The 27,328-nt window shown below is 45.7% G+C and overlaps 1 protein-coding gene across 2 annotated transcripts; it reads left to right on the top strand.

Moving 5' to 3' along the window:
* The first annotated feature begins 3,959 nt into the window (after window positions 1-3,959).
* PXDC1 (PX domain containing 1) lies at window positions 3,960-26,975 on the top strand. 2 transcript variants are annotated; one of them, XM_084508071.1, is made up of 6 exons: window positions 4,838-9,720; window positions 10,713-10,864; window positions 15,303-15,394; window positions 15,637-15,754; window positions 19,758-19,869; window positions 25,323-26,975. In XM_084508071.1, the coding sequence occupies exons 2-6, from the start codon at window positions 10,735-10,737 to the stop codon at window positions 25,438-25,440; spliced, it is 570 nt and encodes a 189-aa protein (XP_084364197.1). In that variant the 5' UTR covers window positions 4,838-9,720; window positions 10,713-10,734; the 3' UTR covers window positions 25,441-26,975. The 2 variants fall into 2 exon arrangements, with proteins under 2 accessions (XP_084364196.1, XP_084364197.1); XM_084508070.1 differs by lacking the exons at window positions 4,838-9,720; window positions 10,713-10,864 and adding an exon at window positions 3,960-4,444.
* The last annotated feature ends 353 nt before the right edge of the window (window positions 26,976-27,328 follow it).

The raw sequence follows: 27,328 nt of genomic DNA, 5'->3' as shown, positions 1-27,328 counted from the left end.
AGCACTTGTTCCAGTTAGAGAAATGCTTAATGGAGCCAGGCACCCGGGGTGCAATTTTGTCTTATTTACAAGAACGAAGAAAGTCAGCTTCTTTGAGCAAGGGAAGACTTGACCGGAGAGCCTCTCCCCCCAAGGCAGGCATTCTCCCCCTCCTGCCTCTGACTGTTTCCAGCGTGATGCACCAAAGCCATTCAGCCTCCTTCTTGAATTGGCATTTTCCAGTGCTTGAGTTTTGGTAGCAGTGCCAGCTGAAGGAAATACTTCCCCTCTCTGCTCCTGGCTGGTTCTTCTTCCTCCATGCCACAATACTGCATGCTTCACCCAGATCACCTGGCAGGTGGGGCTGTGCATTGCCTGCTTGGTGGATGCTGCTATTTCTGCAATGTGTTTCCTTGTAGGGAGGCTAATGAGCTAAACCAAGGTCGTGAAACCTGCCAGCTTCAGGGGGTGCACTCACAAAAGACACTGGTTCAGACAGTGTGTTTTTTCCTTAAGGTGAGAACTGCTTTCCTTATGCCATGTTTTGCAGTAGTGGATGGTCCTTATTGCTTGCTGTAAAGTCTACTGCCAAAAAAATTAGGACTTTATCTATCTGTGTAGCACAAAAAGCCTGTTCCCTACCCTGTGAATTATATAGATTACGGATGTGGACAGAAAGAGGGTGAATCACCATGCCTCTCAGCTAAGGGGGTTGAAGGTATAATGGCAAAAGGAAACCCTAATGACTTTCAAACAATAACAGAGAGAGATCTTCTTGGATGTTTACATGAAGTTCCTCCCAAATGCAGATGCAGTCTTGGAGTCAATAATTAGTGGAGACTATAACCAGTAAGGGCAAAGGAGGTGCTGCAATGGACTGGAGGGTGCAGGACACATGGAGAAAAGGTAGGTGGTGTGGGGACTGCTACCAGAAGTCCCCATAGCCTGTTTGTATGTGACGGAAGGCAAGTATCCCTATCACTACCACTACATGGATGAAGAAACCTGAAAAAGCAGGGCTGGCAGATGTCCCAGCATGGCATGAGGTTAGAACCACACACTCAATATTCTTCATTTGTGTTTCCAGCCATAGTTCACTGTGTAAATGTAAGAGGGAAGAGTTACCTGCTCCTGGGCTTCTTAAACACTGTGATTTGATGCCGGCCTCTTCGCAAATTCAGGCCATTTCGTTGCATCACTTTGCATCTGTTGAAGACTTGGGGGTGAATTTTTGGCCAGATTAATCTCCAAAGAGCCTGGGTCACCTCAGCAAGGTGATTAACAGTATGTGATAGGTGCTCTGCATGTATTTTAAATGAATGAAATTGATTACCAGCTTGTGAAACCAAACACAAGACTGAAAAACTCGTAGGTAGAAATGAAGCTAATAAATGGCCCAAGAGAATACATGCGTCCCACTAGTATTTTACGGCTCCAATGAAACAATAAGAGCACAAAAAATGCAAAGGAATAAAATACATACTCAACCAGCATCTTTCTTCTGTCAGGTGCAATTGCCACTTATGTCTCCAAACTTAAATATGGAAAATAGTAACCCAAAGTGTCACACACAAAAGGAATAAAATGGCTTTCAATAAAAGCCTGTCTTTAAAAAAGGGCAAATCCATATTCCCCATTTTCTGCTGAAGAGCAGCTGCTGCGCAGTGCCTCTGCCCATGCTGCATGCACGTGAAAAACTAGTCAAATGCAAATGACTGCCCTCTATGTACTTTTAAAAGTGCATGACAGATACAATTAGTATAGCAACAATAGAAGGTGCTGATAATAGGAGATACTTTCATCTGCAAGATGTCTGTGTCCCTTGTGACTATCCATCCTCATCCATTTTACATTCCACAGTGCAGAAACTCTTGCAAGAGCTGCCTTCCTCCTCAGCACACCGTTATTCTAATGCAAACATTTATTTTCTGTGTGTGAGCATTTCCCGGCGAAACTTTCCCAGCGCCATACAGTAACAGATGATTATTACTAAGCCAACCTTCCTGAGCAGCAATTCTGCCCAGATTTAGTGCCTGGCCGGCATTACACTGCTACATGTACTGGGTCGACAAGAGGACAGATATGTTATACACGTGCCCTGCCACCTGAGGTGAGAAGCAGATTAAATTCCAGTGGGCTGTGGACTCGCCCACAGGCAGCGAGGCAGCCACCAGAAGTACTCAGTGGCAGGTTTCGAAGCTCCACCACAGCTTACCCTTTCACTCCAAAAAGGGGATGTTGTGCTTCTAAACTTACGGGATCAAGACTGCTTTTTCTGGAACAGTATTGTACTCTTGGGGGAATAAGGAACCGATCCTACAAATTCTACATGTACGGCATTAGTTATAGGAATACTTCAACTTTTCATAATCCTAAAAATCAGGATCTGGCACCAGTATGTCAACTTCAAGCCTTTTGGATGTAAAAATGTTGGCATAGGCTTATTTTGTCATGAGCAGGCAGTGACAGTCACATAGGGTTTAGCGCGATCTGAACTTTTTAATAAAATTGGAAGGGTGGCACCAGTCAGACTGAAAGAAAAATGGAACCAAACGTTTAATGACTCAAGCCTACAGGACACTGCACATCACCCATAACCCAGCAAAAGTGGGTCTGCAAGACCTCTTAACTCAGGAATCAAGCTGAGGCCAGAGCTTTGGTGAGGTGCTGAGAGCCTCGGAGGTCTGGGAGTTGCACACTTCGTGGGCAGGCTGACAACAGCAAAACTCATTCTATAGCAAAGGCAAAAAATACCAGTAGGAATGAGCAGAAGTCAAGCATGCGAATAGTTAGAAGCAACTCAAGGCTGACATCTTTCAGAAAGGGGGGGGGGGGGGATAGTCTTACAGCTCTCTTCCTAAAAGTTTCACTTCCCTCAGATACGTGGCTATTTCAGGTTGCCACAGCAACTGTCAGACGAGAAGGCATTTTATTTTCTTGTTTTGTTTTTTCCATGGAAGAGCTGGGGAGACCACCAAGTGCTGGGACAAGAGGAGAGATCACAAAAGCCCGTCCCAAACAAAAAGCACTGTGCCAAGATCCTCCTGCGGGACAAAGCTTCGCGGCGATTCCTTTTCTGCGGAGCCGCATTGCACATTCTGGCAGCCCATACCCGTGGCACGAGGGGTGTCTGGCCCTACAGGGCTGCGAAAACCCTTTTGTGGTGAGCCAAGGTGAGGTGGGTGGGCCTCGGTGCGGAGCGAGGCTGCGGCGAGCAGGCACGCGTGTCTCTGTTTGGAAAAGCAGGGCTCTGCTGTTTGTGTTCCTTACATATGAGACTTTCCATGTTGCCCACCTCGTCCCGATCCCTGTCCCGCAGGGTGCTCCCTGCCGCAGGCCCCGCACGCAGAGGCCTGTCCCGATGACACACCCCACATCACCGCGCTGTCATTCCCTACACCTCCAGGAATGTACACGTCCTTTTTGCAGCTTCCAGGCATTTTCTGGCACCCGGGTGTCTCCCCCCACGTTCCCTTGCTGTACGACCCCACAGGCACCCCCGGGGTGCATTATGCACTGCTTGGGGGCACCCATGTGCAAGGGTGGTCTTCCCATCACGGGCAGCACAGCAGGGTCTCAAATGGGGATGCTGGCTCATGGGGCTACCAAGAGTCCTTGCTGCCTTTCTCCGTGTCATGGGCTTCCCTTTCCCCACGGATGTCTCCTTTTGGGCTCCCCACAGCATAGGGGAGCTTTGTGGGGTGCTGGGTGCCCGCAGCCTCTCATGCAGCAGCTGGAGGCTTCCTTCCTCAGCTGGCCTGGAAGTTTGAAGAAAAAAAAAAAAAAAAAAAAAAGAGAGAGAGAGAGGAAAAACAAAAAAGACTTCTAGGGTCACTGGGAGGGGAAAACCAAATTCCTCGTCACGTCTGTGGCGTCTGCGAAACCGTCCCGGGGAGGAAGAGGAGGATCCCGCCGCCCTCCGCGGGGCCTTCGGGGGCGGCGGGGGGACGGGGGGATTTGGGAGGGTTTTGGGGGGATTTGGGGGGCCGCAGCCCCGCTCCCCCCTCCCTGCCCGGAGCCTCCCCCCCTGGCGGCGGCGGGGAAGAAGGGGCCGGGCCGCCCTGCTCCTCCGCCCCGGGGGTGCGCTGGGTGGCACCCCCCATCCTCCTCCTCCTCCTCCTCCTCCTCCTCCTCCTCCTCTTCCTCCTCCTCCCCTTAAGTGGGGCGCGGCGGGCGGGGCGGCTGGCTTCGCCCTCCGCCGGCGGCGGGATGGCCTCGGCCGTGTTCGAGGGCACCTCGCTGGTGAACATGTACGTGCGGGGCTGCTGGGTGAACGGCATCCGCCGGCTCGTCATCAGCCGCCGGGGCGACGAGGAGGAGTTTTACGAGATCCGCACCGAGTGGTCGGACCGCAACGTCCTCTACCTGCACCGCAGCTACTCCGACCTGGGGCGCCTCTTCAAGCGCCTCCTCGACTCCTTCCCCGAGGACCGGCCCGAGCTGTCCCGCTCCCCGCTGCTGCAAGGTTTGGGGTTGGGGATGCGGTGGGGGTGTCCCCCTCTCTCCCCTCCAGCCCCAAGGGGGGCGAGGGGACGGGACGGGGCTGGGGAGCGGCGCTCTGCGGTCGGCAGCTCCTGCCGGGCTGTGCGTGTCTCGGTTGGGTTGGTTTTTGGGGTGGTTTCGTGGCTGGAAACGAGCGGTCCCCCCGCCGCGGGGGTGGGCGCTGGGTCGGTGTTGGCACCCTTGGGGGTGCTGGGGGGGAGAGGGGCTAAGGGGGAAGCTCCCCAGCTTGTCGGCAAAGGGGGTGGGAAAAAGGAAAGAAAAAAAAAAAAAAAAAAAGAAAAAGGGAAAAAAAAAGGAAAAGGAAAAAAAAGGAAAAAATGAAAAAGAAAAAAAAAAGAAAGAAAAAAGAGAAAAAGAAAAAAAATAAAAGGAAAAATAGGGGAAAAAAAAAAAAAAAAAGAAAAAAGAAAAAAAATGCCGTCAGCGGCGCTTGGCAGTGGACTCTCGTGGCGCTGGGAGCGAGCGCAGTTGCTGCCCTAACTTCGTGCAGCGCAGGGCAGTCCCAGCAGCCGCGGCCCGAGCCATTTTCCTTCTCCCTTCCCGTTTCGGCAGCGGCTGGAGCGGCCCCGGGGGCGCTCCCCCTGCTCAGCCCCCGCTTGTTAACCCGCGGGGTGCCCTCCGTTTGCTGCGCGGCCGGGGGCTGCCTGCTTTTATCCCCGTCCTCGGCTGTCTGGGAGCGGCAGGGCAGCCCCGGAGGGCTCCCCCCGGCCGGGTCGTGTCCCCCCCCGGTGCCGGTGGCATCCCGGGGCCGCGGTGTCGCCTCCCGGCCGGGCACCGCCGCCACTCGCGGGGGCCGGGTGCCCTCTGCAGGCGGCGGGCGCTGGGGATGGGGCCCCGCTGGGGAGCTGGGGGCAGGCAGGATCGGGCCCTGAGGGTCCCGGACTCCGGCCCCTCGTTAAATTCGTCCCTCAGCGCCTCCTGCAAGAGCCTGGAAGCGCAATGAGGCTTCTGTGGAGTGCTGAGCTGGGTTCCTGCATCGCCAAGGCATCGTCAGGGCAGGTGCAGCCAGGTGGGGTTACAGTCGGTGCTTGGGGTGTGCTCGGCAGGGCCAGGTGACACACGATGTTGGTCCATGAACAGCTGGGAAAAGCATCCTCAGATCCTGCCCGAGACCTGGAGCCAGCAACCTCCGCTTGCCCCTATCTCGGGAACAGACCTGGAATGAGCCAAAGCATCAGGCCAGGGTTTGAAAAATTGATGGCTAATGTAAGCAGATCGTGATCTATTCAGCATGGTGAGGAGGTGGAGGTTAAATCTGCTGCAGAGACGGAATCAAAACCCAGAATAGTTTGTAAGCAGTCACGGCGTGCCTCACAATTTCAGTAGTACTCTTTAAAATTAAGGTGCTCCTGGGTTGAAGAAAATTACTTTGCCAAGTGTGTTTCTCTGCCTGGAGAACACTTCATCACGCCGGCATTTTAAACTGAGTGCCCACAGCCTTGTGTAACGTCATGAAGCTGAAACATAAAAATCTCATTTAACCGAGTGACACTGATGCAGAGACTTGGCTCTAAGCACAGGCTGCGTGGCGCATGTCTGCTCTTGAGAAAACTTCTGGGGTAAGCACGGTTTCTTCATGTCCTGTTTAAAAGCAGAGGTAAAGCTCAATGTGTTTAACCCAGCAAAAACACCTGACAGAGATACAGCCTTGCGCGTGTTAGCATTCAGTCATATAGATCTGTGTGTGTTTATATGCATACAGATGTATGTGCATATGTATGTGTGTTTGTTGGTGTATTTATCTTGGGCTTTCTGAAAGAATCTGAATATTAGCCGTGCCTTTTATCTGGAGGAAGTGGTTAAATGCTGCAAACCAAATTTGCATTGCATTGAAAGAATGCAGTGCTCCTACAGATTTGCTTAAGGAGCATTAGAAGAACCAGAATTATCCCGCAGCTTGGTCATGCTGCGGTGTGTTACAGTAAAGGGATGTGCTTGAGGAGTGCAAGGTTGAGCTATTTGATGTTACTGACTTCTTTTTGGAAGAATTTATATATTTTTCTTAATGTGAGCAATTTTAGGAAGAGTTGGTTGTCACCGTTATAGCTGGTTTCAGCAAACAGCCAACACCGAGCAGCAGTGTGCTCCTTTTCTTGCTCAGCCAGAGCAAACAGCACAACCTGCCTTCTCCTTCCATTTCTCCTCCCCTGCCCCTTTCCTTGCCCTCCACAATCTCTCCCTGCCCGTACTTAGACCCGCAGGGCGCTTTGTGGTTGCAGAGGAGGGGATGGGAGGCACCGCTTTCGGCGTGCGCTGTTCGTCTCACCCCTGCTTTGGCAGGAGAAAAGAGGAGGTCCCCGTGGGGGAGCAGGGCATACACGCAGCCTGGTCTTGTCTTTGATAACTAATAACAGCACATGGCACGGCGCGCTCCGTGCCTGCATCTGGAGCGTGTTATGATGCTGAGGGCCAAGGATGTTCAGCGACACGAGGCGTCTTACTAGTGAGCTCGTAAACAAGGTTAGATATGTGCATACCTGCAGGGTGACTAAACATGATTCACTGTGATGTTACCAGTAACTTGCTAGTATCTTATTTGTGTCTGAGGCGTGCCCAGCCCTTGCTGTAGGCAAATGCACAAAGAGGCTCACAGACAAACACAGGCTAGTTCACTCTTGACGTTACTAATCTGTCTGTGCCTTGCTGTATGCAGAATAAACAATGTTTGTATTTAAATCACTGGATGAGAAAAACAGCCCCTGGACTTAGGAGCTGACTTTATGTTGGTGATTTAGAAGTCGTTGCAACAGACCCAGTAGGCGCTGGAAGCAAACTATAAATCTGGAAACGCACTTCTTCATTTTTCCCTTCTGTTTTCTCTACCTCTTACTTCTAAGGATTCTTGGTTAAGATTTATCCTGGAACCTGACCCAATGTCAGTGCAGTCATCTACTTGTGAGCTCATTAGCAACCTTTCAGAGTTTGGGTTTGGTTTGCCCTTGGAGTGGCAGGGTGTTCTCTGGCAGCCCTGCTCTGCCCCATATGGGTCTGTGCTGCCCCATACCACTGCTCTGTTGCTTTCATGATCGGGACAGAAGCTCAGATGCTCTTCCAGCATGGCTGTTTGCCCCGTGCCTCGTGCAGCTCTGATACTCCGAGCTGTCAAGTCAGAAATGCTCTTCAGTCTTACACATTTTTTTCTTCCTAGATGGACTTCCTTTCCAAAGTGCTCATTCCCTCCCCTTTCTTCTTTCCATCCCTCCTCTGACTCATTCTGCTCTGTTGTGGCCTTTTTTTCCCTCGCTCTCCTTTTTGTTATTGTATCTGCTTCTCCGCTTGCTTTCCTCCAGCTGCACTCCCTTTTCTTCACCTTCACCAGATTGCTGCCAGTGGTGTTTACCTGGAAAAGCTCTCCGAAACTTCTCGGTTATCTTCTGCTGTGCTGGCACTCAACCTTTGTCCAGCTGTACAAGCTGTCCAGCAGCCGTGGAGGCTTTCCATGGAAACTCTGCGCCTGTAGCTCGCCTGGTAGCACAGAGGACATCACCCATAGCAGCCCCTGGGCAGTCCTTCCTGGGTGACTAACGCTGAGCTCAAGCTCTGAGGCTTGTGCCTGCCCTGCGGCGGGGTTGCCTCATGTGGGAAGCAGATGATCAGCTGTTTTCTGTGCCCGGGAAGCACATGGGAGGCTCCTCCGGGGCTGCGGTTCGAAGGACCTGTCCCAGGGACTTTGCCCACGCTTTTCGCTGTAAACGTTGCGTTTTTAACGTACGGTTTTCTATATGCTGCATTGTGCTGTTGTTGTTTACAAGGCCGTCTGGGAGGGTGATTTATGCAAAGAGGGAGCTCTGCACAAGCAGCACAGTGGTTTTCCACAGACGGCAGCTGTTTCGGTGCGGTGACAATGCAGATAAATACACTGCATCTATTGTGCTCTTTCCATTGTTGACATTGTCAACAGTTCATTAGTGGAGCTTGCTCTGAGCTTCTGTCTGGCAGACAAAGGATGCCGCTCTCGGTTATCAGGCTCTAGCAGTGCTCTATGACTGAAATTAAGTTTGGGGCTTCTGCATTTTTTTTTATTTTTTTTTTTATTGGCTGAATTTCATGGTTCATCGGTAATGATGGAGATAAATGAAGCTTGCTGTGTTGTAACAAAGCTAGGCACAAGTTGCCTTTTTGTGGTGGACTGAGGCAACCAGGCAATGTGTCTGGGAGGATTTTGGTGGGAAGGAATGGAAGTGAGGTTGTTTCCTCGTGACAGTTCTCACCTGATAAGGAGCTGGCACTAAAAATGGTTGTAGGAGCTTGCATTTTTCATCAGGTGCTGACTGCTTTGTTCACTTTTATCTTGTGCTTCTTTGACATCTCGTTTCTTGTGGCTCATCAAGCATCAAGGCAGGGAGCTCTGCGGGGAAGGTCTGTGCTGAGCTCAGTCACTGGGAGGTACCATTTCCCCACGTCTAACACTCACACACACGTGTGAAAAATGTGTGTAAAACCCGTCAGCTGGAGGTCTGGACTTTTAACTTGCTTTTAACCCGCCTCCTGTGCTTTGCTTGGGTGTGCCAGCATCCTCAAGTGATCCTGAGGATCGATTTTAGCCAGACAGCTGTTTGAATAGTACTTTGTGCCATCCGTATTTTCACACCTGCGATGTATGAATTGCCAAAGAAGTGCTCAGCGTTAGAGCTAAAAGCACACAGTGCAGGCAGCGCTTTGAAAGCTCTATGTCTTTCAGTGTCTAACAGACTCATATCAATGTCAATATGCTCGTTGCTACCTAGTAAGACTTAGAAAAGCATGGAGTGGCTTACTTGCATTTTCTGAAATCATCTCTCTCTCAGAAGCACTGTCCCTATTTTGTTCCTCAGCAATCTGGGTTAAGAAGAGCAGCAAATGTGCAACAAACTGCAGACACCCAGCCCCCTGCACCCCTCTTTTGAACTCCACCATATCCTTTTGACTGCTCCATGAGCAATGCCAACAATATGTATCATGTCAGTGATACTCCATGAATAGTAAACCTTTTGTAAAGGTTTTAGAGACTGCAGTTGACTCCTGTCATACAATATGGATGGATTTCCTCACGAGAGGAAGGGGCAAGTGCATCTGCCCCAAGAGAAGGGTGCAGAATAATTAGGGAAGAAGCATCAAAGAGGAGCTGCCAGTGCTGCTGGACTAAGACTAGAGCCACAGCTAGCTCTGGGATCCTGTCCGTCATGATGAGAACCAGATGCCCCAGAAGACATCATAAATAACCAGCAGAGAACAGAGGAGTGGCTATCCTGGTCTCTGGTAATTGGAGAGCTGATATCCCTGATTGGCCCTAATTATCTGCCCTTCTCTGGGTCTTATCAAGCCTTTGGACTGAAGGGATTCCTGTGGTGTTATTTCTGCAGAATTATTGAGAAGTTGTGTGAACCGAGCTCTTACCTATCTTCCTAGCAGAGTGGCAGTCATCTGTGTGAGACAGCTTATGCATCTTCCCTAAAGATCTGGGATCCCTAATTGCCGCTCACTGACTTGTGCAAAGAGATAAGGGTGGGCTCAGGATCAGCACCTATAGGCCATAAATCTTTATTGCAGTGCAGATTTAGCAAAACACAGTAAGACTTCTGCCTCTATTTATCTTCTACTCCTTTTTTTCACTTTGATACCCGTTCTGCAGTTTTTCCTGCAGGGGACTGAGAGGGGATTGGGTGAGGAGGGCTCAGTGCAAAGGTTTAATCTTCATGTAGATACTGAAATACATAGCATTTGTACTGTCATCTCCAAAAAGTACACCTTGGCCTCTGTCCTTGCTCAGTCTCCTATACTTGTTGAACTAATTTTGAGAAAATAGGAGATCTCTTGGACATTCTTTGCTCCTCTCCCGACCAAAAGCCTCACGTGGAGTCCTTCAGCCTGGAGGGACAGGGTTTGCCCACAGTTTGAGATCACGGACCTAGCAACTTGTACACAGCAACCCCTCTCCAGACAAACAGATGACTTTGTGTCATCATTGAGGGATGGCGCATGAGGCAAATTTGATTTAGGCATGAACTCACTCACTAGAGGACTGCTGAGACAAAGCAGTCATCGTGGGCATCAGCTGTCAGGACCACATCGTGATTTCATTACAAGCTATGCAGTGGGTTAAATGTGGCTGTCAAAATATCATTAGTTGCAGGTTTGGTGGCTCATATGGCAGTAATAGGACAGGCTATCAAGGCTTGTGTGTTGACATCTTTAACTGGCTCCCAGTTCGCTCTCCTCCTCAGCTGAACTCGTTTCCTGCTCATTTTCAGCTCTGGGCCTCTCTCCCACGCCATGACCCAGCGTGCCAGGGACACAGCTGCATGCTTGATCCCTGAGTCTCCTGCAGCTGCTCTGGCACCAGGGTCCCCAAGCAGGAAGGATGCTGCAGGCCTGAGCTGCTGTTTGTGCTGTTTTTCCAGAGGTGTGTTGTTGTTACGTGTGCTTGGTCTCAAACTGGGCTAATCCTGTTCACCCCGTCTTCAGGACTCTGTGTGGGGTTCTTGATCAGGAAAGGGGTAGGGGGGATGTCAAAATGATCATCTCCTCCCTTAAAATCAGCTTGCTAGTTCCAGGGGTTGTGTGCACAGCAGCACACTGCTAAAACCAAATATCCCAGGTACAGGCAAGTGCCACCCTTGGTCACACAGTGTGTCTGTATTGTCCCTCCCATGACCCAGCGTGTGGGCTCCCTTGTGTGCAGGGTGAAAAAAAAATCTTAGAGGTTTGTGGTGTTTGGCAGCAAAAGGCTTTGTGGTTAAAAAAAAAAAAAAAAAAAAAAGGGAGCCAGCAGGGCTCCAATTTACCTCAAGCCCTATAAACATAGGTGTTTATAGTATTTAAATCACTTGAAATGATAGTTAATTGTCCAAGCACAGTATGGGTAAGAAGACAGAGAGCAAAGTTTTCCTGGGAGGAGTTTGCACATGTTTTCAATTAGCAGTCAGACAGCAGCCAGGGCAGAGGGAAAGGCATGAGAACAGCGTTTCGCCATGACCTCACTAAGAGATTTCCTAGCCTTCAGCTCAGCTCTGTTGCATGACTGAACAAGTGGAAGAAAGCACAACTGGTTCCAGGCTACTGGTAGCTTTATTAATGTTTTCTCTTTATTTCAGGGCGAGCTGCCTGAAGAAAGGTTCTCGGGGTCAGAAAGTCCCTGATGGAAAGATAGGCACGTCTCTCAGCTCTATGGGCAGAGGGACAAAGGCATCAGGACATGCTGTAGCTGCCGTACGGACACTGCATACGTGGCCAGTGGATGTGCAGTGAGTGCAGTGTGCTCCAGATGCATCCAGCTTGTGGTGTGTTCGTGTCAGGATTAACGAGAGCTGGAGGTGCTGGACTGTCTACGAAGGCAGCTGGCACGTGCATCGTGTCTGTTTGTTCAGACGCTTCCAGCGTCTGGAGATCCTAGACCAGTTTCTGGTCTTTTTTTTCTTTTCCTCTGCCTTGTCAAAGCCTCAGAACGGAAAAAATAAGGCAGCCAGGGGAGAAAGCCCCACTCAAAGGGCAGCCTCTGTGCTTAATCAAGCTGTTAGTGAGGGCTAGAGATGGAAAGCTCTGGTGCAATTGTGACCTTTCTTAACATGAATCCCAATTCCTGCTTGAGTTGGCTGTGTGGTGCCTGGGGGGGAAAGGAGCTTGCAGCGGGCATCCTGGCCTGCAGGCTCTTACATCTCCTGCACAGGCTGGGATTTCCTGAGGTGAAGTCTTTGACAGGGCTGGCTGAAGGTATTCCCTTAATTGTGCTGGCAAAGCAGAGGCAGCGGTGTGCTGCAGCAGCGTGGGAGAGGAAATGAGTTGCAGGGGAGGGTGAAAACACCTTGAACCAGCACTGCCGCTGGAGACTTCACCTCAGGAACCCATGGTGTTGTTTCCCAGGCACGTGTGTTGTGGCTGATGACAGCAAGCAGTCAGCAAGTGCTGGAAGGGAGCAAAAGGAGGGATTGAGGCCTCCGTCCCTGCCGGCTGTGTGGGCAGGCAGTGTCTTGCTCAGGGTAGTGCAGATGTTGGGCTGTAAGCAATCCCTCGGGGTGTGGGATCGCAGCCCATGACGAACTGAAAGCCGCCAGGGCATCTGTTAACTCTTAAAAACAGAGACTTTCAGAATTATGATAAATGAGGGCCTTGTGAAACTTGGTAGCTGTTGCAGAAGAAATTACAGGGCTCAACATATATATATAGTGAGTCAAGTGGTTTCTGTGCGTTCGGTCTGCAGACGTATGGAAAGGAAAGCTGTAGCCCTGCCAAGCTCAGTTCCCTGCGACTGATCGTGTAAGGCCAGCAGCTCTACACAGCAGAGCTGTGTATCCATAGTCCTTAAGCGCACGCAGAGGCATCTGTCCAGGCAGATGTATCGCTTGCTCTTCTTCCTACGCTGTCTGCCTTTTGGTTTTGATATTAAAAGCGTCGGTAAGGCACAGCTCTTACTGTGTCAGATGTTAGAAGTTGGCCGTGCCAGTTTCCGTGGGTTTGCATGCCTGGTGCCTCTCCAGCAGCTCGAGCAAGGAGTACACAGGGGCTGGAAATCCCTGGGGAAGGCAAGAAGCTGTAAAACCTCCTACTGGGTGAGCTGCGAGCATGCTACAGGCTTCTGGTCTTCTCCAGCCTCCCTTGCTGAAGCTTAAAAAGGCTGTGCGGAGCTGCAGATGCTTCGCCTGATTACTAATGAGAGAAAATCTCACTGCTTGGCTGGTTGCCCTCTGAGTAGGAATGTGCAGTGCTGTTGGTGAGGTGGACTTTTTCTTTTTTTTTCTTTCTCTTTTTATTTTGGCTGCTCTTGATTTGATGAGTATCTTCATTTGTTTCAAAGCATCCCTCCTCCTGGCAAAATACTCATTTCACCAACAAGTGCTTATTTGGGGAAGGCTCTGAGGACAAGGGCGGATTTGAGAGCACATCCCTGGTGGGTCGGTGGCGAGGGGGCCTGTGTCCCTCAGCTCTCTCTGACGTGGGCTGTGGCAGGGGGACAGCATGGCTTGAATACCACACGTGGGCTCCTGAGCTGTGTGGCTGTTGGCAAACTTTTTTTCAGGAGGGTGAAAAAGATTAATTTTTTATTTTTGAATGGTTTGAGCTTCTGTCAGATGTGGGCTGGGAACATACTTGAGAAGGGGCGACACGGATCCTCCCAGGCCCGCTCACACCCAGCAGTTAGGAAGATGAAGGGTGCTGGTCTGCAATTCAGGTCTGAGGCGTCAAGCACAGCCCTGCTAATACGCAGTCTGTGGACCCATGCAGATGAGTTAATTTGTGTTTACAGCCTTTCAGAGAGTTCCCATGCAAAGCTGCTCTGCCATGGTATACACCAGCCAAAGCAGGATGTGCCGCTGCCATGCTTACATGCCTGTGGGTGCGTGCCGCTCTGCAGTCAGGAGAAGGAGAGAGCTGTGCCAGAGGAAGAAGTGGTAGTGACACTGACAAAAATGGCAAAATGAGGGACTATTGAGCAATACAAAGACTTTCAAGTAAACCTGGCTGCTCTGGAGACAATCTCTGTTTTATTTAGCGCTGTAATCTGAGGAGAGCTGACAGTTTCCAAGTCACGCTTTTTTTGTCTGGAAAGTTTGTATGTGGTCACGTCACACCAGTAACGCAACATGGACTGATGCAGACAGAAACATTTCGTGAATGTTGGCTTGAGATTGTGTGTATTTAACAGCTCTTTCTCGTCTTTTAAATACAGAGGTGGAGATACATGCAGAAGCCTGCATTTAGAAAGCTTAGTGCTTACAATGTCAATATATTGAGGTCGTTTCTAACAGCTTGCCTTTTGGATGTTTTTCTCTTTTTATTTAGATGGCTTTGATTTATTGGGTCTTCTTTTGCTCCTTTTTAAAAATATTTTACTTTTTGTTTAAACCAGTGAATCTTGTTGAATTTAGTAGTCTCTTAGGTATTTCTTTTCACATATGTATCTTGTTCTTTGGAAAAGCGGTGCAAATGTAGAAGCAAAATGATGATTAGGTTAGAACAAGTGAGTTACAAAGACCAGAAATAAAAAGGCTGTTAGAAGGATGTGAGGTACTGGGGTTTGCTTCTCCTCATTTTTCCTGTGCGTGCATATGATGTGCTAGATTTCCCTGAGCTTGCCAGGAAAGACAGAAGTTACGTATGCCCTGCAGATTATAAATATGAAATTTCTACAGTATTACACTTGAAGATCCCTGTATTGAACAATTCAAAATTAGAAGCATTGTAATGCGTCATTCAGGACACTAGAATGCAAAAATTCCTCTTTAATCCGTCCTGCAGCTCTGTGATAATTCAATGATTTAAGGGGAAAAAAAAAAAAAAAAAGAAAGGCAAACAGTTGTTTTGCACTTGGAGAACATGGCACTGAGAAATCTTCCCTGGACTGTTCATTGGTGTTTGCATTCAGAGAAATACAAGAGTGCTCTCGAAGGCTTTTGTTTAGCTTGTGTTTAGTCTTTTCCTCTGATCTGTGGGTTGCATTTTTTGGCTTCTTTGGGCTTTCTTTCAATTTTTATTGACATTGAAAGGATGAATCATGGTTCTGGGAAGAAGAAAACAGGCATTTTGATTATCATTGCTGGGAATGCTGTGTAGTGAAACTGTGGGTGAAGGAGTAGGCGGTTCTACTTCTGCTTGTCTTGCAGCTCCTAAATGTGATCATAAACAGCTGAACTTGTGTCAGGCCTGCAACTGTGCTAGTAACTACACCCACCTTAGTTTGGGTACACATTTTGTGATCAGTGTGGGTTAAAAGGCTTATTTCTGGAAGGCATAATATTTGAGGTCTTTCCACATCTTCTTGATCAGCTGCTTTTGGGTGCTAAAGTGTGTGTACACATGAAAATGTGCTTTTGCCTATGCTCACAAACTGTTTATTTTGTTTCTAGGGCTCATCACTATAAAAGAAGCCCATGACATAGAAGCCAGACTCAACGAAGTGGAAAAGCTTCTGAAGACTATTATAAACATGCCGTGGAAGGTGAGTAAGTCAAGTTCCACACTTAGCCTGGTTTGACTCCTCCTTGATGGTGACACACACTCTCATGCCGATTAGAAAACAATGGTTTTTGCCAAACTGTAAAAGAAGCAACAATTTGAGTGTCTTGCAGAAGTGATGAGTGCCTGAACCATGTGATGACATCTCCAGGCAGTGGGATGGAAAGGGAAAAGAGGAACAAAGCAAACTACTGGTAAAATAATGGACGTCTTTCTCTTTTTTAGTATTCAAGGTCTGAAGTAGTACTCACATTCTTCGAGAGATCTCCTTTGGACCAAGTTCTAAAGAATGACAACGTCCATAAAATTCAGCCAAGCTTTCAAAGTCCAGTTAAAATATCAGGTAAGAGTTGTTTGCTTCCTACAGTCAAGACAAGAATTAAAGAATGAAAATGACTGCATTTGCTGTTCCCTTTGTTCTTTCTCCATCAGCAATTCAAAAGATAGTTCTCCATAGTCTGCTTTGTAACATAGAACATATAATTAACCTTGACATACTAGGCAATAAAATGACAGGTGAAACTGAAAGCTGAGTTCAGAGAAACAACATGAAGAAAAGGCAGTCCTCACTATTGTTGCATATGATAGTGTTGTTACCACTTAGGAAGGAGATTTTGAGCTCTTTACGCAGTTCTGTAAAAATGTAAGCTCACTGCTCAGAGGCTAGCAAAAAAGACAGTGAGAATATTCAGAATTATTAGGTAAGAAATTAAGAAGAACCACCACATCTTGAATACAGTGTGCTCTGGTCTCTCTATCTCAGACAGGACATAATTAAATTTTAAAACATACAAATAAAGGACAGGGGCTCAAATAATTGGACAGCTTCTCTACAGACAAGGTTAAATAAATAAATACGTTTCAACTTTGAGAAGACATGACAGCAGGAATGTAATGGAAGCCTACAAAGCTGTGAATGGAAGGAGGTTGATTACCCTGTATTTGTCACCAAACAAGAATTGTAGGTTGGTAGATAACAGGCTTTAGACAAACAAAAGAAAGGTTATAATATTATGTTGCTTTCATCTGGAACACGGTTAAAGAATGCAAGTAATTGTCATAGGATATCATGGAGCTGAAAGCATAAATGACTTCAAAAAAGAATTAAGAAAATGGAGCAAAAGTGCATTGAGACCTGTCACAGTTGGAGACAGCAAGTTTCTAAACCCGGAGGGTAAACTGAAGACCAGTATCACTTCTATACTTGTCCATCCTTTCAGTCTGCCCCCCTGAAATCTGCTACTGACTGTTGTTAAAAGGTCTGTGGATATTTGGCTTGCATGGTTTTGTATTACTACACTGAAAAGCTTCCTTTGAGCCTAGCGGGAACTGCAGACTTCTCCTTTGAAGGTTGCAGTCTGTGACCTGTCCCACAAGGTGGCAGTTTTATTGTCACCAGAAGAGTTTATTTTAGTGGGTGAAATAAGAGTGAAATACTGCATAGTCCTCCAAGGTGCCTAAGATGTTTAATATTAAATACATCGGTTTCCGTAGGTACTAACCATATATTAGTTAATGACTGGTCAGTGGATCAGCATGCTAAGGATGTTAATGCTGCATCTTAAGGACTGATCTCATAAACTGTTTAGATTTTTTTTTTTTGTAACTGATCCTGAGCTCTGGTTATAAACAAACTAGTCATGGGTTAAATATTATCTTCATAAATTGGTAAATCGCTTGTGAACCTACCAACAACTATTTAGAAAAGTACCATGTAACACAGAGCCTCGGTGAAAAGCGTGGTTTTGCCAGCCTGTCTGGGCTGGTGCCTTCTTGTAGGGCCCCCAGGGCCAGGCTGCAGTGCAGGACAGGACCGAGCTTGTCGAGAAGAGCCTCTGGGGTCGTACAGCCAAGGGGGTGACGTGGGTATGGCTCCCTGGGCATGAGAGATGGGAGCCAACAAGTGCATCTGACGCTCCGCCTGAGAGCAGGGAGGTTTGGGTGATGTCTTGAGCTGATATGGAAAGCACAGGTGAAATTCCTCATGTGCATGTTTCCTAACATCAGTCATCCTAGGCTTTGCTATGTGCTTTACTTCTGAACACCTGGATGTTGGCTCTTGAGAGCATAGTCACTATTTTTGTCTGGAATATGTTGCTACTCCATGAGAACAGAGGTTGCAAAGTGGCTCCTAGTACCTGCCCATTATGAAATGAAGGATCCGAACTATATGCTATAAAAATGTACCACTGAGAGCAGCCACGCTTTTAAACCTTGTTCCTTTTGCAAACAGGTAAATATCAAGAACAGGTGTATTTGGAATTGCATTGGTTAAAAACTGCACTGTTGCTTTGGCTTGATTGTTTTTGTTTGTTTGCTTTGGTTTTTGATTTATTTATTTTTTCTTGTTTGGAAATATTTCCTTTAATTGTTGTGAAGGTGTGTACCCCCTTGGGGCACACATACTGTGCATGTCTGAGAATGCCACGCTTGGGTACAACAGAGAAGATGGTGGAGATGAATCTAAATTCACAGGGAGGGTGTCTGGCTGAGGGACAGGCTAGCAGTACAGGGAGGCCTTCTGCGTGTGAAGGAGCTGTGGAAACCATGTTAGCTGAACACTAACATGTTTTGTTTTAATCCTAAATTAATTTTCATAGTCGAGTCATACCTAATTAATTGGAGGAAGATTGGAGAAAGACCTATATGGCTATTCAAAAGCATCATGTGGTAATTTTTTTATCATTCAACTGGCTGCTGCAAATAAATTTTTAAAACATAGGCGGAAATCTGATAATAAATTGGTCTCTGCCTCATCTGAGTGTTGCGCGCTGGGAATGGCTTCAGTGTCGGGAAGTGCTGTCAGTAGATGGCAGTAAATGTTAACGTCCGAAGCAGTTTGCATTGCAATGAAATGCTGTAACTTTTAGGTCATGTCAAGGACACTAGGAAAAAACTGTGCGCTATTCATGTTGGCCGTAGTGCAGCTTTTTGCACGGCTGCAGACTCAGAAAACAGGCAAACACGTTTTGTGCTCTCTGAACAAACAAGCTGTCCCCTCACGTGGTCCGGTTCAGGGTGGTAGGTGATGGGGATGAGAGAAAGCCCCCATCCTTTGATGAAAGCTCAATTTGAATGTATGATGTAAATTTTATTCTGCAGTATGATGTTGGCTCGAGATGAGTCATGACTGAAGGTGATTCTGCTGCTTTTCAGTGTTTTTACCACCTCAAATGTATTCTGCTGAAGTGGGTTGCAATAAAATACAGATTGAAAGTTGAAGATTACTTTCTCAAAATATGAAAGTGAGTTCTGACTTTACCTTTAGGTAGTAATATGCAAATGTGCACTTAAAAATTACCTCCTCTCTGCTCCCCTCTCCTGCTCATTGCTTGAGCTGTGTAGTTGAAATTGGTGCTTTTGAGGCAAGGTCTTAGGCATTATTCCCTGTACATATCTCTTCTCTCTACCATATTTACTGCCACAGAAGAATTTCATTTTGCTTGTACTGATAACTCAAGGATATAACAAAGGGTCCTCTTACTTTGAAGAAATGATCGGTCATCCTGCTTAAGCTGGTGCTGATTTAAATAGAGAGCATTTTCCTTTTGTGTTGGCCCTAGCCTCATCAAAGATTGTGTGACCAGAAGAAAAATCCTTGTGATTTGCCTAGTTTGCCTTTCTGTCTAATACAGATGTGGATTAACTTCTCATTGATATCAAATACTACTCTTTAGTTAGCAGCTCTGTCCTTGGCGGTAAGTCAGTGGAATTAGCTGTAAATTTTAGCTCTTCTGGACTGGAGCTTCTTACACAGTAAGAAACAAGTAAGCAGAGAGTAAGCAGAGTTGTGGGCAGTATAGCAGATGATATTGTTTTACATGACTTAAAGATGCTGGTTGAATTAATTTGGAGGGTAACTTTTAATTTCCTGTTTATCTCCTGTTGTGGGGTTTTTATTTATTTATTTATTTATTTATTTATTTATTTATTTATTTTTTCTTTTCTGCTTAACGTGTTTAAGACTTGGAAATCTGTCCAGGAAAAGTATCATTATGAGAAGTGGTAGATTGCAGCTATATAGATGGGCTACCACTCTTCTAAAAAATGATGCAGATTTTGCCACTGGCATTAGTGGGACTGAACCTGGGTTTTGCTTCAAATGCTCTGCATCAGGAGTTGTTTACATGAATAAAACTACTTAAGTGCTGGCAGTTTGTAGGTGTTAGAAGCTATGAAACAAACTCTTTGTTTCTGCTTTCCTGTGCAGATTTTCAGTGTCACATGCATATCCCATTTCATAATCATTTCAACTACATATGACATGCAGTTGTTTTCCAGCTTCCTCTTTTTTTTTTTTTTTTTTTTTTGGACTCTCATCTTGTTTTTCTTTCTTCCCCTGACAGAAATCATGCGATCAAATGGATTTTGTTTAGCAAACACTGAAACAATAGTCATCGACCACAGTATACCCAATGGAAAAGAGAAGCACCTGGACGTAGACTCAGCAGAACACTTGTAAGTGTGGTTTGTCCATGAGTCGTGCTGTCAAGTTTGAGATAAACTCTCAGTTTTTGGCTGTTTCTTTCCCTCTATGCCTTTGCCAGCAAAATATTTTCTGTATGGGAGCAAGACTAGTGCAGTTGTCATTCCAGCTGGTTAAAGATTACTGGGCATGGTTGCTAAGGCTTCGCAGCTCTTTACATTAAAATGTATAAAATGGCTGTCTGAGAATTATTGACCCCAGGGAGCTCAATCCTCTGTGTATCAAAAAGCTGTGACTGTCATAGGGACCCTGACAGGTGAGAACAGAACAGCTTTTTCTTTCTTGTGTGACTGTGAAGGAGCTGACTTGATCCCAGATTTGGAAGCTGGAGAATCCTTACTGATGAAATATCCCAAATATTTAGGAAGCAAAACACCATCCTTAGAAGAGGGGGAACACATCCCTGAAAAAAGGAAGCTGGGCAGCTGCTCAGGTGCTGCCACATGCTCTGAGTTGGTGAAATGTGTATTTCATTAAGAAGGGGTGAAGTTAGATTAGCCTTATTTGTAAATTTTGCTTGTTAATGCATGTGGGTATTCTGGGGTCAGAGACCAGTAACCAGAAAGGTTTTCATGTACATATAAAGTCAGTGACTATAATGACAGATGGGCACCGATGGCAATAGGCTCCTAGAAATTTCTGTGATGGAAAGCGATTGATATTTCAATGAGCTGCAGGTAATGAAGCTTTTAAATATTTTTAATGAGAAACATTGACCTACATTTTCATTAGAGCAGTCAAAATGATGGAAACAGAGTGCTAAATGCCTTATAGAGGCTTTATCTTTGAATACAAGGCTGTCTTGCCACGTTTGAAATGTGATCATTGCCAGTCTGCAGAAGGATTTAGAGCTTGACGAGATTTTGTCAGGGGCTGAAATGTATCTCTGGCTCCACTGTAATTTCTTTAAAGCCATTCTATTAACTTTTAAAAGAACCAGGGTTTTATCACTTACTGTTTTGAACCTAGACCTTGCTAACAGCATTAAGCTCATAAGCTTATATTAATGAGGTTGAAATGATGTGCTGGAGATAATTCTATGTGGCCAGTGTCTGGAAATTAATGTTGACAGTTCACAGTGGATCTTGTTTTAGGGCTGAGAGTGATAAATAATTGGAGCAGATTACCAAAAGGCAGCAAAAGACTTTCCATTTTTACTATTTCAAAATATTTTTATTTAAAAAATAAAAAAATAAAATTAGTCTTGATTTGAAAAATGTGCTCTGGACCAAGCAAAACTTAGTAGTATGGGTTTGGAAATTGCTGTCATCTACTTGTCATCCCCTTGTTTGTCCTATATAGAAGGTCAGAAGATACTAAAGCCAGTATATAGTACTAAATACTAAAATACAGTAAAAACTGGAGGATCCCTTTGTTTTCCCAGAAACTGTGATAAAAGAAACAAATCCAGGATAACAGCCTGGCTTTGTGGATTTGTATCTTAACTTCCTGAAGGAGGTTATATCAGAAATGAAGAAGTTAATAAATGTTAAATGTCTGTTGTGCATGGTACCCTAAATTTGCTCTTCCTGTAGCTGTATATTGAAGCTGGAAAGTAGTAGTTAGGAAGTAATGGCATTTGTGTAGAACAGCTCTTTTGTAAAAATTGATTTTTTTATTTTTTTTAAAGAAAAGGTTTTCTATGTTGTGCTTTAAGTGTAGGTTAGTAGCCCAGAAAGGAAGTTTTAAAATCTTGCGGAATCCTATTCAGTTCCCTTTTGGTCTCTGTAAAATTGGATTTATGGGACCCATGTTTTCTGTTCTGAAATTAGAGTTAATTCCTTGTGGACTTGTATATCCTCAAATGGGAACTTTTTCCTTTCAGCAACATTAAACTCCATGTGGGTTTTGGCTGCAGATGTGCTTGAATCAGACATTTTGCAAAGCAAACTTGTATTTTTTTGGATAGAAGCACTTGGATCTTCATCAGGTAGCATTCGTTTGCTGAGGCCCTGCTGCACTGCTCAGCTGCTGGACTGCCTACAGTGCTACCTACCAAGCAGCCCATCAGCTGAAAAGGCTGAAACTTCTTACAGAAGAAACTAGTGTTTTTGCAAGTTGGAGTTGCTTACTCTGTTGTTCTGAAGTACTTGCTTTCTTCTTCCACCATTTTTTAGTTGCCAGTACACTGTACTATTGCAAAACGTGGTGAACCCAGTGCGTTTGGTCTCCAGGTGCCATAAAACAGTCCTCTTATATAAGCTTCTTTCAGTACTCTGCAGACCTCAAAGAAAAGGTGGTGAATAAGCACATACGAACTCTGATTTTGTTAGAGAGAGAACCTTTCCCTGCGAGGACTGTTTGCACTTCTGGCTTTCCAGCCAGCAGCAGGCAGCAAAGGCTTTGGAGCTGGATGTGCTGCCTTTCTGGCAAACTCATTCCAGTGACAGATGTGTATTTTCAGGACGGTGCTGCTGTCATCATTAGCATCTTGCTGTTCGTGGGAGAGGCTTTCATGGGTGGCAACGCAAAAGTAGGTGTGTGCTGGTCAAGTTAGATGCCGAATGTTTCCAGGAAAGCAAAATCCTGCTCTTGTCAGGAAAAGAGCTTTGCAGAACCCTGTGCCCATTTTTCCTTTCCAGCAGCAAGGAATCCTTTCTGCCTACCCACAGCATGTGAATGCCACAGCTTTGTACCTTGTGTGCTGCTTGTAGAACCTTATTGGTAAGGTTGAAGAACCACAAAATCTGTGGGCTCTGCACGTTGTAATAGTCTAGTTTTCTATAATTGATAAGAGAGGGAAAGAAGAATATGAATAGCCTTCTTGCCTCCTCTTCTGGCTTTGTCATTCTGTCTGCCTCACTGGTGTTTTATAACCTATTGTTTCTGAATCACTGGTGGTCTGTAAGATAACACAACATCACCTGTGAAATAATTGTAGGAAACTAAGTCAAATTTGTTCTGTGCACCTTCACACACATGAAGCTAACAAACAGCCTGGTGGGAGTAGAGGAATGAACGTATAAACCTTCAGTGTTCGGTGTAATTTTTATGTGCTTGTAAGTAAAGAGCATAGTGACAGCACTGCAGGAGAAAATGCATGATTTTCTCTTCAGAAAGTGGTGGTCCTCATCATTAAGAGTTGAGAATGACCAGACAGGAGTGTGGAAAAGACAGAGCTGTCCATGTCCATATATTCCAGGATGTATGGACACTGCTATCCAATAACCCATGATGCTTCCAAAGAAAGTGAGTTTTGTGGAAGACATGGAAGTAGGAGATGTTTTCTGTTTCTTAATCCTACCATGCCTGTTTGTGTCTTCTGAAATACCTGAGTTTCAGGGATATCTGAGTCCTAGGGCTTTCTAGTTTGAAGTTAGAATGAAATCTGCAGTTGTCCTACTTAACTGCAGGAGTTTAAGTAGTTGATGTGAAGGTAGATGCAGTTTTAAAACAAATCATTTTAAAGCTTTCTCTGTATACCTGTTATTCGGAGAGCTGAAGTATGCCAGTCTAAAAAAAAAAAAAAGTTAGAAAATATGTCCCCTAAAGGGACACATCCAATAGTCAGAGCTAGGTTAGAAATTATTTTTCCATCTTGTGCAATTTTTTAGTTTCCATTTTTTCACTCTGTATTGAATGAATGCATGTTCTTTCAAAATACTAAAGTGACAGTGTACGAAAAAGAAATTTGACAGTTCTTCAGGTCCCTGGCCTGAACTAAGATGAGATTTAATCCTTGGTCTGAAGTGACTTGCTCTTAACTGCTAGGCTATCTGGGAAGAAGTAAAATGTTTTCTTAGTGCAGAAATCGCAGCCTCCTTGGAACTGGAATGTGTGTCACTGAGGAAAGTGTAGGTTTTAACAAGTTGATGCCTTCTGGTTGACAGTAGGCATGAGGTGCTGAGTGATCTTTGCAGAAATTCGAGTTGTAACACAGGAGGTAGGAAGTGAGAAGGAAAATACCAAGCAAATTAAACCAAATTTGGGAATCTCTGTATTCAGATATCCTCAGTTTATCAAAATCTAGATCTCATGCTATGGGGAGGATACCAAGGCTCTGTGGGAAGGATGCTTTAGTCATTGTTTCCTGGTTGTCTTAAACATTTGGCCTCATAGAAAAGCCAAAGGGAAAGAAGGGACTCGTAGCCTTTCACTTCATAGGTACAAGTTCAGTCTGGATACAAAGGCAGTTTCTGTTCCACTTTTGTGTGGGAACAGAGGCATTTCGTGTTGCTGCCAAATGCTCTGAGAACAAAATGGAAGAATGTGGACCTCAGTTTCATGACTCACTTTACCAGAGTTCACTTGCTGCTTTCTTCCTTCGTCACAACTACCTTTGAAAATCAGAGAGGATGAGAAGATTTGCGTGTCCTCACTGTCCTGTGGTTGATTCATCAACACCAGGCTGTGTTGAGGAGGAGGTGGATGGGATAAGTTCTGAGTACTTTCTATGGAGCTCTTCCCATACCACAGTGAAAGCTCTTCTAGACTCATAAAAATCCAGTTTCAAAGGTATTCAGAATTGCCTGATAAGAAAGGCTACATCCCATGAAATCATTCATTCATTAGTAGGAGAGGAGCCCTAGGAAATTAAAATCAATTAATAATGGTTTTGATCCAGGTCACCTCCAACTCAACACGGTCACCGGGTGTCATGAGATAAGTTCAGGTATTACCATGACAAGTGCTGTGAAGAGTCAGCGTCATAGGAGAGGAGTGATAAAAGTCCCTTCCACTGAAGACTGCTGTCCAAAGAGATGTGGAACTTGCTCTCCTAGTGTGCTGTGTGGCTGTGTTTTGGCACAGTTTTAGAAGGGAATAGCCATCCTGTTTTACTGAAAGTAAGCTCTTTTGCCCATTCATTTCCACATGTTACAAAGAAGCAGGTTTTCTTTGTAATGAAGGACATGGAAAGCAAAGTTTTTCATTTCTGTCTCAACCCTCTTTAGTAAGTGCTGGATCTGGGTTTACTTAAGTGGCAGAAGATGCCATTTCTGGTCTCTCCACACTAGCACAACAATATGTAGGCTGAAACTGTAACTTAATGATTCATGGTTGATCTGCATGGACCTTGTTTGACAGCTTCTAAAGTTTAAATCTCAAGCTGCTGAGAGACGGAGATACTGATGATTTCATTCAGAAAAGGGTTGGGACTCTAGATCTCTGCCTTGCAAACTGAGCTTTGCAAAGCTGAAGCTGCAAACGAGCATTAGAAAGACTATCACAGTAACACTACTCAGGTGCAAAGGAAGTCAGTGCATTATATTTACTCAGAAATTTAACCTGAGATGCCAGCAGAGGCATTCTTGCCTGCTGCCCTAATTCCAAATGACCTCCTCACAAATGTCTTTTCTCAAAATTTCCAGGGATCAGTCTTCAGATATTCTAGCCATCTCTTCCCCCAGTACTTTTCTTCAAATTCCTTTGACTTTTTAAAATAAATATTAATGACTTAATGCCTTTTGGTTTGGTTTCTCCTTAGGTTCGAGAGTGTGAGTGACTTTACCTCAGAGCTAGAAGACAGCGATGACCCAACAGCTTATGTCACCAACTTGACGTACTACCACCTGGTCCCATTTGAGACTGATATTCTGGACTGAGGCTGTTCAGTGTTGCAGTCAGCCAGCATCCAGCCAACCTCTTCGTCCGCAGGTGAATTCTCTGCTCTCTCCAGCATTGCAGCTCTGTGAACATGGCTGTGCAGACAGGACCAACAGCAGAGAAGTCGCAGCAAGTACACCACAAAGCTGGCTTCAGAGTCTGGCCTTCCGGTGTGTCTTGCAGAGACATCATGTGAGGAGATAACTGCTTCGCTGCTGACAACAAACTCGTTTTCCATGAAAGCAAGGCAGCAGAGGCTTCCCGGGGCTTGAGGAAATCTCTGCAATGTCTGTGGCAACTGTGACTGATACAGCCATGAAAACTTGTGCTGTGGTGTGCTGTCACCCTTGCTCCTTGGCTTGCAGTGCAAGTTGAGGCTTCCTCTTTCAGGATTCCACCAGATGTCTCGACCACACTTTTTATGCTATGTAAGCGAGAAGGCAAGCAAACCAGCTGAATTTTGTCAGTTCCCTCTGCGGTTGCTAAATGGAGGCTTTGCAGGTCACTTTTTGCTCAGCTACCGGGTGACTGGTGCCTTACATGAGATGTCAGAAATACCATTGAGTGCCTCCAGGACACAGGACACATGAGCTGACTGCTTTATTTCTTTTAATTGTGGGTTTTTATAAAATCCCTGAAGAGATGACTACTCTTACCCTCTTTCCATGAGTAAAGCAGACAGCAGCTGGCATTGCAATGGACTGCACACAATGTTTGGGTACCTGGATGATGTCAGAGATCGGGAAAGCTGATGGAAAAGCTGAGCTGCCCTGCTAAGAATGGTCAAGGCTATGACAGGCACTTGGATATGAATTTTGTCACGTGGACCAGAAAATGTGAATGGTGCTTACAGTTGTTTACATCAGAGAGATAATTTCCTATGCATCTTTCTTCCCAGAGGATGGGGAGGAAGCCAATGAGATTTATAATGTGTTTGGACTGAAAAAGAATAAGCTACAGTGTGTCTACAGTGGTAGGACATACACTCTCTCCTGGGCTGGTGAAGCTCGAGGAGTCTGTCTAGCTTTCTGGGATATGCCTGGGGGCCTGGTGCAGGCCTTGTCACGTAATGCTCTTGGTTTCAGTGGCATTAAGACAGTGGGAGCAAGAGAGGGATTGGACCCTACAGCATCTTGGCTACTGAGTAGTGCAAGGTTACAACCTCTTCGGGGGCTCTCTCTTGGGGAGCGCTGTGAACTCCCAGCTCTCATTGTCAGTGTTCAACACTCGCCAGCGTGACCTGTCATTGGGCTTCTTGTGATCTGATTGCAAACGTGAATTTGAAAGGATTGAAACTGGGAGGAGTGTGTTTTGGATGTTTCCTTGTAATGGGGCTTGTGTGGTCCTGAAGAAGTTGGTACAATTCCTTCTGCAGACTTCTCATTTCTATCTGTAGAATAACAGTCAAACAGCATTTGCTAATGTAAATAATAAATTATTGAGAACCCTAATTCTTTTACACAGTATGTTTTCAAAATATATTTTAATGAAATAAAATATAACTCGCCTTCAGTAAAATTTCTGCAGCTTTAAATGGTGGCTACTTTTTTTTTCTCCCCTTCTTGTTCTTTGGGGACTCTCTCACAGTCATGCCAAATTTTCATTCTTTCTCTAGCAGTTTTGGAAAAATGCTGAGTTTTGGGAACTCTTTCTATGCTGCTCCACGAGTATGTGCCATCTCAGCATTATGGACAATACATGCGCAGCCTCTTAGCGTAACTGTTGATCTTGTGAATGTTGTTCAATACCACTAAGTTTAGTGGAGGAATGCTGCATCGTTACAACTATAAGGTAAATCAAGTCTGGCACTCACAGTTTTTAAAGATAAAGCAGATTCTTGTACATAACACTTCTAGAATAGAAAGGTGCATGTCCTCACTCATCCAA

The sequence above is a fragment of the Aythya ferina genome (genome assembly GCF_964211825.1).
Source record: "Aythya ferina genome assembly, chromosome: 2".
Taxonomy (NCBI): domain Eukaryota; kingdom Metazoa; phylum Chordata; class Aves; order Anseriformes; family Anatidae; genus Aythya; species Aythya ferina.
Note: the sequence above shows the minus strand (reverse complement) of the source record. Positions and strands in the feature narration are given on the sequence as shown.

Bases quoted from the DNA above. Each gene is read 5' to 3' on its own strand.
- PXDC1 (XM_084508070.1), top strand. From the start codon at position 4,189: ATGGCCTCGGCCGTGTTCGAGGGCACCTCGCTGGTGAACATGTACGTG. The intron at 15,755-19,757 runs GTAAGAGTTGTT...TTCCCCTGACAG, and splicing joins AAGTCCAGTTAAAATATCAG to AAATCATGCGATCAAATGGA. The intron at 19,870-25,322 runs GTAAGTGTGGTT...GTTTCTCCTTAG, and splicing joins GTAGACTCAGCAGAACACTT to GTTCGAGAGTGTGAGTGACT.